The sequence below is a fragment of the Hippoglossus hippoglossus genome, chromosome 22 (genome assembly GCF_009819705.1).
Source record: "Hippoglossus hippoglossus isolate fHipHip1 chromosome 22, fHipHip1.pri, whole genome shotgun sequence".
NCBI classification, from domain to species: domain Eukaryota; kingdom Metazoa; phylum Chordata; class Actinopteri; order Pleuronectiformes; family Pleuronectidae; genus Hippoglossus; species Hippoglossus hippoglossus.
Window position 1 is genome coordinate 6,678,422 of NC_047172.1, and position 12,817 is coordinate 6,691,238.

A 12,817-nucleotide genomic window follows, 5' to 3' on the forward strand; every position below is an offset into this window, starting at 1 on the left:
GCAGTGAACGCTGCGTTGACCGGCCGAGTTGCACGTGTTGTAAACGGAGCTGTATCGTAAAAAACCTGCCTCAACTAGTTGCTCTACAGAATGAGTTCTAACAGAAAACTACAATAAACACAGAGAATATATACGATGTATTATAAAACACATTGAGCTCATACAACCAGCACATCCTGCAAGTTTAAAACCAGAATAATCTGACAATTGTGGTTATTTATCAATTTCATTTGATGACTAAATGTTGCCAGATATTTATTTATCGACTTTAAATGTCATTTAGATTCAGTTACACTTCATCAAATAGTGATATGATGATTATTATAATCACACATTCAAAAGTGTATTACCATTAAGCACTCACACATCAGAACATGGATGGAACAGAATATCTAATTAACTCTTATGCTAAATCTGTAATTTCCCTTTAATTTCTCAGGTTTCATTATAAACTTTTACTTCTGTCACTTATTGACAATAATATGAATTATGAGGAAAGTCCTACAAACTACTAATGTGATACTTTTGTGATTTTCATCATTTTGTTCAATGTTCAACTCAGAAGTCAGAAACATGGTTTTCATGCAGATCCACACAAGAGAAATTACTGTCTAAGTAGAAGTAAAACACAGATTTACATTAATATCTTTTGCTGCTGAAAAAATAAAACAGAAGCCGAAGTTGGTGATGATATATTTTATTTTAATAAAGTAAAAATAGAAATGTGAAAAACAAATGACATGAGAACATGAAATATTTATTCCTGTTTCAAAAGTAGCACAATACAGCATTGGACTGTCATAATGAGTTGAAGAAAAGACATGAAGACATGCAGAGCTGCAGTAGAACACATGTAAATCACACGGACCCACAGTAGAGCACAATGACTCCATCCGGTCGTCTCTCTACTCCGAGCAGCGGTCAGGGTCCAGGGTTTGAGCGACAGGGCTCTGTCCGGTCAGACTGGCCTCACAGCTCACTGAGCCCGCCTTCCTCCACTGATCTGCAGGGAGGCTCATGGTGCTGCTCCAGCTGTAGTGGCCGCCCCTCCCCAGGACCCCCGGGCTGTGAGACACCCCTGAGGAGCTGCTGCTGCCCCCCACCTTCCAGCCCAGGCTCCAGGCTGAGGGGAAGCCCCCGCTGGCCAGACACACCACAGTGGCACTGCCCTGCTGCAGCTCTTCACTGGAGGGGGGGAGGACGGTCAGGGTGGGCCGCACCACACCCACTGGAGGAGAGAGAGGGGAGAAAAGACAAAGGGATGAGGATGAAGGAAAATGACGTACAGGTGATTTCTTGTTTGTTATAAAATGAAACAGAAGAACTTCTACTGTTGAACATCATTCACTCAGTGTCAGACCATCAGCCGCAGGGTTCAAGTGTCAATGTGGCTGAGAAGGTTCACTGATAATGATTATTGATGATTATTGAGGACGTCTTCACGTCTGTTTCTCAACGTGTGACAGTGAATAACTCGTCCCTGAGATGATTTTCTTCTGTTTAAACTCACAGAGCTGAAACACTGGTGTGAAAACAGTTCAAACCTTTGTCGTCTGTTTCTTTCACTTCCTTTTCACCACATGAAGCGTGAACACAAAGCTGAGCTGCATCTACTGATAAAATCCTGTTTGTGTTCAACGTCAGATTTTTGTGCCAAAATATGTTTGATCAATTCAAACTAAACATTTTTAAACAGTTCATGATTTAGTTTGAAGCTTCATCAAATTCTATTTTAACATTTTCTAAACATGTGAACAAAAATCATCATTGTACATAAAAATTGATGAAACATTTGTTTTAGTATGTTTCTATAAATGTATTAATCTACATAAACTGATTAGGATCAATAAATATTGATCTGCATTTCTTTTTCTCAGGATATGAGATTACCTTAGATTGATAAAAATTCAACAAAATTATCAGCCAGTCAATCTCTGAACTTGATCAAATTCTTGTTCATTATTTGATAAAAGTTATAAATGCACAAAGTAAAAATCTCTGGTACTTACAGTCAATGTCGAGTTTGGTTCCTCCACCGAAAGTCCACCACAGTGATACAGACTCATTAGGTGCTCGTACAAAAACCTCCTGCACCGTGAACAACAGTCTGTCCACTGAAGAGTCACTTTGTTCTGGTTAAACTACACAATTTACACTTAATGTTTATATTGAGCTAATGTGGCTTGAAATTTCAATAAGATTTAAAATAATTAATACAAAAAAATTATAAATTTTTCTTACTTCTGAACATTGAGAGACAAAAAGTTGATTTAACTTTGTCATGAATTATTATTTCGAAAAAATAGTTTGACATCATTTGAAAGCTGTAAAACAAACAGGATGCTTCAAAAGAATTAAAACAAAATGTTTTTAAAATTCAATTGCACGTCTACTCACTCTGTAATTCAAGGGGAATGAAATACACATATTTGCATCAATGAAAGTGACACAATTTGAATCCAGATGCTGACGACCCTCAATTCTGCTTCTTCATATTTAGTGTAAATCCAAACAGCAACGCTCCTGAGTTTGTGTCCCACGTCACCTTCAGTCCGCTCAGAGCAGAGGAATCATTTCCATAGAGAGGAGGCTTTGCATCGTCAGCTGATCCTCCACTGAACTGAGAAGCTTTATAGTCCTGTGACTCCAACTCTGCAGGACTCAGACCCGTCAGTCGACCACAACCACCATGACTCTCATCACCCTCCTCATCTGGACGCTGGCCTGCTGCAGCTTCACAGGTTCAGTCACTCAGCAACATTTCAGACGTGATGCGCTGCCTGTTCTCTCTCTTCACCTCCGCTGATTAATGTATGATTTGTGTTTGTGTGCAGGATGCAGCGGCCAGGTGACTGTGACTCAGCCTCCAGTCGTGACATTTACTCCAGGATCCACTGTCACGCTGACCTGTAAATCCAACCCCAGTGTTTATGGGAATAATTATTTGTCCTGGTACCAGCAGAAACCTGGACAGGCTCCCAAGCTTCTTATATACTATGCATCAACTCTATATTCAGGAACACCAGCTCGGTTTAGTGGCAGTGGAAGAAGCTCTGACTTCTCTTTGACCATCAGTGGAGTTCAGAGTGAAGATGCAGCAGTTTACTACTGTCAGAGCCTCCATCAAGTAAGCGGAGCATATGTGTTCACACAGTGATTTACAGTCGTACAAAAACCTCCCTCAGTCAGACGCAGAGACATGAGCTGTTACAGCAGGAAGAGAGTGGGACACAGACCAGTGAACACAGAGACTGACAGTAACCTCACCAAGCACAACATACACAATCACACACTTTCAGACCTAAGATGAAGCTCTTCAAAAATTTGTTTTACTCACTACATCACTTTATTACTACAAATCAATGACCAGTTTGTAATATTTAAATATCATTTCACCTCAGGCTTTGCTTATTCTCTTATTTTCCACAGGAGTCTCAGTAGAATATTTCTAAGTATGTACACAATAGATTTTCTCAAGTGCAGTATTTGCAGTAAGTAAATTCATGATGTATTTGTCGTATACTCAAGAATCCTACATAGAGCAAGGTGCATTCTATAGGCTGTATACATCTTTATATATATTGTTTGTGGACTCTATCTTTGTATTAACAGTTTTTTAAAGACATATAGACTGCATATACAGTGCATCCGGAAAGTATTTACACCGCTTCACTTTTTCCACATTGTGTTATGTTACAGCCTTTTTCCAAAATGGATTAAATTCATTTTTTCCCTCAAAGTTCTACACACAATACCCCATAATGATAATGTGAAAAAAGTTTCTTTGAAATTTTTGCAAATTTATTAAAAATAAAAAACTAAACAAATCACATGTACATAAGTATTCACACCCTTTGCCATGACACTCAAAATTGAGCTCAGGTGCATCCTGTATCCACTGATCATCGTTGAGCTGTTTCTACAACCGGATCAGACTCCATCTGTGGTAAATTCAGTCAAATGGACATGATTTGGAAAGGCACACACCGTCTATATGAGGTGCCACAGTTGACAGTGCATGTCAGAGCACAAACCAAGCCATGAAGTCCAAGGGATTGTCTGTAGACCTCCGAGACAGGATCGTATCGAGGCACAGATCTGGGGAAGGGTACAGAAAAATGTCTGCAGCATTGAAGGTCCCAATGAGCACAGTGGCCTCCATCATCTGTAAATGGAAGAAGTTTGGAACCACCAGGACTCTTCCTAGAGCTGGCCGCCCGGCCAAACTGAGCGATCGGGGGAGAAGGGCCTTAGTCAGGGAGGTGACCAAGAACCCGATGGTCACTCTGACAGAGCTCCAGCGTTGCACTGTGAAGAGAGGAGAACCTTTCAGAAGGACAACCATCTCTGCAGCACTAAACGGAAGCCACTCCTCAGTAAAAGGCACATGACAGCCCGCCTGAAGTTTGCCAAAAGGCACCTGAGGGACTCTCAGACCATGAGAAACAAAATTCTCTGGTCTGATGAAACAAAGCTTGAACTCTTTGGCCTGAATGCCAAGCGTCATGTCTGGAGGAAACCAGGCACCGCTCATCACCTGGCCAATACCATCCCTACAGTGAAGCATGGTGGTGGCAGCATCATGCTGTGGGGATGTTTTTCAGCGGCAGGAAGTGGGAGACTAGTCAGGATCGAGGGAAAGATGAATGCAGCAATGTACAGAGACATCCTTGATGAAAACCTGCTCCAGAGGGCTCTGGACCTCAGACTGGGGCGAAGGTTCATCTTCCAACAGGACAACGACACTAAGCTCACAGCCAAGATAACAAAGGAGTGTCTTCGGGACAACTCTGTGAATGTCCTTGAGTTGCCCAGCCAGAGCCCAGTCTTGAACCCGATTGAACATCTCTGGCGAGATCTGAAAATGGCTGTGAACCGACGCTCCCCATCCAACCTGATGGAACTTGAGAGGTCCTGCAAAGAAGAATGGGAGAAACTGCCCAAAAATAGGTGTGCCAAGCTTGTAGCATCATACTCAAAAAGACTTGAGGCTGTAATTGCTGCCAAAGGTGCTTCAACAAAGTATTGAGCAAAGGCTGTGAATACTTATGTACTTGTTATATTTCCGTTCTTTATTTTTTATTAATTTGCAAACATTTTAAACAAACTTTTTCACTTTATCATTATGGGGTATTGTGTGTAGAATTTTGAGGAAAAAAATTAATTTAATCCATTTTGGAATAAGGCTGTAACATAACAAAATGTGGAAAAAGTGAAGCGCTGTGAATACTTTCCGGATGCACTGTATATTTGTATTGATTGTCTATAGAGTCTACATATTTTATATAGACTGTCATCCTCTTTAAATAGACTGTTTATAAATATATTAATAATATATTATTTATATAATATATTATTTAGAGAGTCAATATTATGTATTTAAATCTATATAGACCTTATATATCATCAGATAGCAATCTGACTATATTTCTTTATATAAACTGCATATATCTATATATAGATACTCAATAGACTGTATTTCAATCTATATAGACCTTATATATCATCATATAGTAATCAGACAGTCTATACCTTCATATAGACAGTCTATCTAACTAAGGTCTCTTTAGGCCTCATGATGCATTTTGCAGCTCTTTTTATTCACATGTTTTTATCTTTATTAGCAGATGCAGTTTGCTCAGTTTTAATGGAATTGACATGTTAAACTTTATCTTTTTTTCACAAAGTATTCGAATGAGCCTGATACTCGTAAACTTCACTGTCACATTTAGTCTGATTGATACTCAGAGTATTCTCAGAGGGAGAGAATACTTAAATAAAACAGAGGCCTGGGGTCACTGAGGTCAGATGACGCATACTTACTTACTTCTTTCCCAGTCTATATAAAATATGTAGACTCTATTCCCTCTTCCGACTATACCTTGAATAAAAGTTTAAACTAACACATTAGCAGCACTTAAATGTCACTTAATTATAGCACTTTGTAGTTTGGCTTTCTTGAAGAAATTCTACTTTCTTGATTCTTGTTGTTCTGTGTTTGTACCCTCATGGTTGAATGCACTTATTGTAAGTCGCTTTGGATAAAAGCGTCAGCTAAATGAAATGTAATGTAAAACGAAATCAGCCTCACACCATGATGGAGTTATTGATGATGGTGAACTGCCAGCAGGGGGCAGTGTGCATCTACTTATAGACATGAAGGGATATTTCTGAGGGAGAGAGTTACTCCCAGAGCAGCTTCCTGGCTTCAGTGTTCAGTCGCAGTTGGATTTAGTTGAGGAAACAAAATCACGTGGTTAGATTTTGATACATTTCTTGGTTTGGGATGAAATAGTCCATTAACAACAATCACATTCAAAGGTTTTCTGGTAAAAAGCCTTGAAGACAAACTTCTCCCATGTGTGCAGACCAGAACTTTTCAAAGTCAGACACAGAAGTGAAAGTTCCTTCATGTGATGTCCACATGTTCTCACTCAGCGTCACCTCTTCCTCTCAGTTTCATAAAGACAGGTGCACTCAAATGTATTTTGCATGAATTTTATGCATCGCTGCTCCTCAGAGTTAAAGTCACACAGAGTCTGAACCGTTTTCACGCACTCACACAGGAAACTGCATCAGGATGATGTTGACAGTAACTCTGAGTGTCATGCTGGTTTTTCTGAGTCAGGGTGAGAGATTTTGAACGTGGTGGAAATGTGTTTTCTTTATTTTCCTCCACATGATGTTGAAACTATTTCCTCTGATGCTCTTTCATTCATTTCTTATTTCAGAGTCTGCAGCCAACAATTTTCTTACTCAGACTGACTCAGTCAACTCTGTTAGTCTTGGAGGGACTGTGAACATCGGAGCCACAGGGAGTTCAAATATTGGTGCTGACCTCAGTTGGTACCTTCAGAAACCTGGACAGGCTCCCAAGCTTCTTATTTACGATGCATCAACTCTTAATTCAGGAACTCCCTCTCGATTCAGTGGCAGTAGATCTGGTTCTAGCTACACCTTAACCATCAGAGGTGTTCAGGCTGAAGATGTTGGAGATTATTACTGTCTCGGTGATCATGGTGGACAGTTCACACAGTGATTTAGAGCTGTACAAAAACCTCCCTCAGTTTGACTGAAGTGAAACTGGTCTGCTGCAGCTGCACAGAGAATAACTGGTCCAGTGAACACAACACAAGTCTTCAAGCAGAGCGACAATGAAGCTAAACACAACTGAAACAAACTCACAGTTTTAAATGTTCAGAAATCTCCAAACAAAGCCCCATGCAACCAACTTTGTCAAATTTAGATTTTTAGTTGAAGACTAGAACGTCTAAATGTGTGTGTAAGATGAGCCAGAGGTGGTGGTGGGGGGGTTGAACTTAAACTTTATTACATCACTAACATTTACGTGGATGCACAGGTCTACACTTTTTAATTTTGATGATAAAATATTTGTTTGAAGATTGTAGTGATGTGGTTCATGTGTTTCTTTGTAGGGGGGTGTTTGGGTCAATGTAGGCTCCCCAGGTCCCTTTTGCCTGAGGCCCCTAAAGTCCCTTGAAACGCCCCTGGAGTCCCACAAATGAGTTTTCATGGTGATTCTCTGGCGGAGCAGTGAACGCTGCGTTGACCGGCCGAGTTGCACGTGTTGTAAACGGAGCTGTATCGTAAAAAACCTGCCTCAACTAGTTGCTCTACAGAATGAGTTCTAACAGAAAACTACAATAAACACAGAGAATATATACGATGTATTATAAAACACATTGAGCTCATACAACCAGCACATCCTGCAAGTTTAAAACCAGAATATTCAGACAATTGTGGTTATTTATCAATTTCATTTGATGACAAATTTTTGCCAGATATTCATTTATTGACTTTAAACGTCATTTAGATTCTGTTACACTCACACATCAGAACATGGATGGAACAGAATATCTAATTAACTCTTATGTTAAATGTGTAATTTCCCTTTAATTTCTCAGGTTTCATTATAAACTTTTACTTCTGTCACTTTTTGACAATAATAAGAATTATGAGGAAAGTCCTACAAACTACTAACGTGATACTTTTGTGATTTTCATCATTTTGTTCAATGTTCAACTCAAAAGTCAGAAACATAGTTTTCATGCAGATCCACACAAGAGAAATTACTGTCTAAGTAGAAGTAAAACACAGATTTACATTCATATCTTTTGCCGCAGAAAAAATAAAACAGAAGCAGATGTTGGTGATGATACATTTTATTTTAGTAAAGTAAAAAATAGAAATGTGAAAAACAAATTGAGAACATGAAATATTTATTCTTGTTTCAAAAGTAGCACAATACAGCATTGGACTGTCATAATGAGTTGAAGAAAAGACATGAAGACATGCAGAGCTGCAGTAGAACACATGTAAATCACACGGACCCACAGTAGAGCACAATGACTCCATCCGGTTGTCTCTCTACTCCGAGCAGCGGTCAGGGTCCAGGGTTTGAGCGACAGGGCTCTGTCCGTCCAGACTGGCCTCACAGCTCACTGAGCCCGCCTTCCTCCACTGCTCTGCAGGGAGGCTCATGGTGCTGCTCCAGCTGTAGTGGCCGCCCCTCCCCAGGACCCCCGGGCTGTGAGACACCCCTGAGGAGCTGCTGCTGCCCCTCACCTTCCAGCCCAGGCTCCAGGCTGAGGGGAAGCCCCCGCTGGCCAGACACACCACAGTGGCACTGCCCTGCTGCAGCTCTTCACTGGAGGGGGGGAGAACGGTCAGGGTGGGCCGCACCACACCCACTGGAGGAGAGAGAGGGGAGAAAAGACAAAGGGATGAGGATGAAGGAAAATGACGTACAGGTGATTTCTTGTATGTTATAAAATGAAACAGAAGAACTTCTACTGTTGAACTTCATTCACTCAGTGTCAGACCATCAGCCGCAGGGTTCAAGTGTCAATGTGGCTGAGAAGGTTCACTGATAATGATTATTGATGATTATTGAGGACGTCTTCACGTCTGTTTCTCAACGTGTGACAGTGAATAACTCGTCCCTGAGATGATTTTCTTCTGTTTAAACTCACAGAGCTGAAACACTGGTGTGAAAACAGTTCAAACCTTTGTCGTCTGTTTCTTTCACTTCCTTTTCACCACATGAAGCGTGAACACAAAGCTGAGCTGCATCTACTGATAAAATCCTGTTTGTGTTCAACATCTGATTTTTGTGCCAAAATATGTTTGATCAATTCAAACTTAACATTTTTAAACAGTTTATGATTTAGTTTGAAACTTGAGCAAATTCTATTTTAAAACGTTTTAAACATGTGAATAAAAATCATCATTGTACATGAAAATAGATGAAACATTTGTTTTAGTATGTTTCTATAAATGTATTAATTTACATAAACTGATTACGATCAATAAATATTGATCTGCATTTCTTTTTCTCAGGATATGAGATTACCTTAGATTGATAAAAATTCAACAAAATTATCAGCCAGTCAATCTCTGAACTTGATCAAATTCTTGTTCATTATTTGATAAAAGTTATAAATGCACAAAGTAAAAATCTCTGGTACTTACAGTCAATGTTGAGTTTGGTTCCTCCACCGAAAGTATACCACAGTGATACAGACTCATTAGGTGCTCGTACAAAAACCTCCTGCACCGTGAACAACAGTCTGTCCACTGAAGAGTCACTTTGTTCTGGTTAAACTGATTTAAAATAATTAATACAAAAAAATTATAAATTTTTCTTACTTCTGAACATTGAGAGACAAAAAGTTGATTTAACTTTGTCATGAATTAATATTTCTAAAAAAAAAAAATTTGACATCATTTGAAAGATGTAAAACAAACAGGATGATTCAAAAGAATAAAAACAAGACGTTTTTTTTAATTCTATTGTACAAAAAACATTAATCAAAAACATTAATCCCACAAACATAATCTATAACAAGTGATAATGAAATATATGAAAGATTACTTTTTAAAAATTTTAAATGGTAAACTCCTGGTAAAACAAGAGTGCCTTTATTAGACAAATCTCTTTAAAACTATCAATTTAACAACACAATGGCAGGATACATTGTCCTCTAAACACTGTCATTAGAACATGGTTTCTGAGGAATTGTGTGTGAAGCACAGACGGTGGGAGCTCTGCAATTTGATTGCACGGAAGATCAAGAAGTGACATTCATGAAGTAAATACATCCAATAACTGACCCGAATTTCTAACAGAGTGAAATAAAGCGGAGGATATAGGGTCTGCTCAGATACTGATAATATACACAGTAACCTTTAAAAGCTTAAGTGATCAAATCCTACAATGGTATACCATTGTATGGTATGGTACCAAGTGAGTATGTTCACTTTTGTGCACATAAAAAGTAAGCATACCCACATTTTTGAAGTAAAATGATGCATATTTAGTGGACAGGAGAACAAGAATATGATTCCATATACAAAATTAAAGAGAAAAAATTACAAATAACCTGGGGAGAGACCTCTCCCTCGTTGATTGTGACAGATTTCTTCTGAATGACTCTCCCTGTCCTCTTGGAGACGAGTCCCCCACACGGCTCTTGTTCCTCTTTCTGGGTTGATTCAAAAGAAGCATCTACAAAACACATGAATCTGAGATTAGAGGTTGGATAGATGTAAAGTCTTTTATATATGATGTCTATACAAGTGTTTATGAAGTTAGGGTTGAAAATAAATGTGCAAAATGTGAAATAAAAGAGAAAATGTCAGATAGGCAGCACAATTCTGACCTTGTACAGGCAGCTCCCCAGTTAAAGATGTGAACACTGTAAACAGCAAGTCCTGTCACAAAGGTTGGGTGGATGCCCCCACATGTGATCCTCAAGGCTGATCATCCAGTATCCAACTGTCACAGGCTCTTTTTCACCTGAAACATGAATCAAGAGTCATCTCAAAAAGCATCTTGACTTTTGCAAACATCTCTAATGGGAAGAAAAGTCATGCTTTATTTATGATTAATACAGATAACTTTAAAAAAAACAATCTGATATGCAATATAAGTTATGTTCTGAATACATACCAAGCATTACTAGAGGAGGAGTCAAAAGTAGGTTGAGTGTCCTTTCGCCACCACTGTGGGAGATTGCTGCAGAGCACGGACAAAAAAAATGTGGTGAGAATATTAGAACGAGTCCATCTGAAGTCTTTGTAAAGTGGTTCCTTCAGCAGCTGGACAACATACTAATATGACACACTATTAGTTCAACTTTAATACCCAATGAGATGTAACATTATCAAAGCTGTAGTGGAGTTGAAAATGTACAGAAGAGGACAAACTCACAATAATGCTCCTAGCTGCAAACCAACTGACCATACAAAAAGACAATAAGATTAACTTTGAAGTACTATTTAGTATTTGCCGAATCTACAAAATAATAATTTAAAAAGTAGCTTTACTGCTGTACTCACAAGTCACTGCATGGCTGATTGAGAGGACCACATGCGAGTGCTGCAAGCTAGCTAAGTTACAGTTCTAATCAGTCTGAGTTTGTATAAAAGACAGCAAAAGTAAGCAAAAAATGCAAGGCAGACAAAGTTTATTTCAACTTACCGAAGACTTGATGATAAAATGCAGGATTCAGATGGATAATCCTCTAAAAAAGGTCCAGAGTTGGCTTCACGACTTTGTGTTCAACATGCGTCTTCTACAAATATAGTAGCATTCCGCTTTTGCAGGACCTCTCTGCCGTTGATTCTGACATCACCCCCAGAATGCAATGCTGTTTACAGTATATTGCAATGTTTTATGGAAAACAGCAAGCTGCTCATAAATATTTCCCAGAATGCATTGTTTTCTACAGCACAGTGCCGTTTTAATGGAAAACAGAATGTTACTGTCAGAATTTGGCTGTTTTCTTACAGCAATTCGTTACAGTGTGGGGTCACTGAGGTCAGATGACGCGTACTTACTTACTTCTTTCCCTGATATCAGAGCTGCATGAAATGACTGATGTACATGGTGATGAAAAGGTTGAACAAGGACAGAAAACAAAATCAGCCTCACACCATGATGGAGTTATTGATGATGGTGAACTGCCAGCAGAGGGTAGTGTGCATCTACTTATAGACATGAAGGGATATTTCTGAGGGAGAGAGTTACTCCCAGAGCAGCTTCCTGGCTTCAGTGTTCAGTCGCAGTTGGATTTAGTTGAGGAAACAAAATCACGTGGTTAGATTTTGATACATTTCTTGGTTTGGGATGAAATAGTCCATTAACAACAATCACATTCAAAGGTTGTCTGGTAAAAAGTCTTGAAGACAAACTTCTCCCATGTGTGCAGACCAGAACTTTTCAAAGTCAGACACAGAAGTGAAAGTTCCTTCATGTGATGTCCACATGTTCTCACTCAGCGTCACCTCTTCCTCTCAGTTTCATAAAGACAGGTGCACTCAAATGTCCACCACAGTGATACAGACTCATTAGGTGCTCGTACAAAAACCTCCTGCACCGTGAACAACAGTCTGTCCACTGAAGAGTCACTTTGTTCTGGTTAAACTACACAATTTACACTTAATATTTATATTGAGCTAATGTGGCTTGAAATTTCATCAAGATTTAATAATTAAAAAATATATATTTGTTAACATTTTTGTTACTTCTGAACATTGAGAAACAAAAAGTTGATTTAACTTTGATTTAACTATGAATTAATATTTCGAAAAATACTTTGACATCATTTGAAAGATGTAAAACAAACAGGATGCTTCAAAAGAATTAAAACAAAATGTTTTGAAAATTATATTATACATCTACTCACTCTGTAATTCAAGGGGAATGAAATACACATATTTGCATCAATGAATGTGACACAATTTGAATCCAGATGCTGACGACCTTCAATTCTGCTTCTTCATATTTAGTGTA

The 12,817-nt window shown here is 38.9% G+C and overlaps 4 gene segments (V, D, J or C); 1 reads left to right on the forward strand and 3 right to left on the reverse strand.

Moving 5' to 3' along the window:
- The window catches only part of LOC117755684, a 205,945-nt gene that overhangs the window by 2,925 nt on the left and 190,203 nt on the right, over positions 1-12,817 (reverse strand).
- Positions 685-12,817, reverse strand: part of LOC117755688 — a 211,871-nt gene continuing 199,738 nt past the window's right edge. The window contains 2 exon segments of the V gene segment in view: positions 685-1,228; positions 2,010-2,043. Coding sequence covers positions 906-1,228; positions 2,010-2,043 — 357 coding nt within the window.
- Positions 2,426-12,817, forward strand: part of LOC117755685 — a 208,438-nt gene continuing 198,046 nt past the window's right edge. The window contains 2 exon segments of the V gene segment in view: positions 2,426-2,741; positions 2,835-3,144. Coding sequence covers positions 2,690-2,741; positions 2,835-3,144 — 362 coding nt within the window.
- LOC117755687 overlaps positions 8,224-12,817 on the reverse strand; it is a 200,897-nt gene continuing 196,303 nt past the window's right edge. The window contains 3 exon segments of the V gene segment in view: positions 8,224-8,711; positions 9,493-9,530; positions 12,003-12,009. Of these exon segments, the coding sequence occupies positions 8,389-8,711; positions 9,493-9,530; positions 12,003-12,009 (368 nt within the window).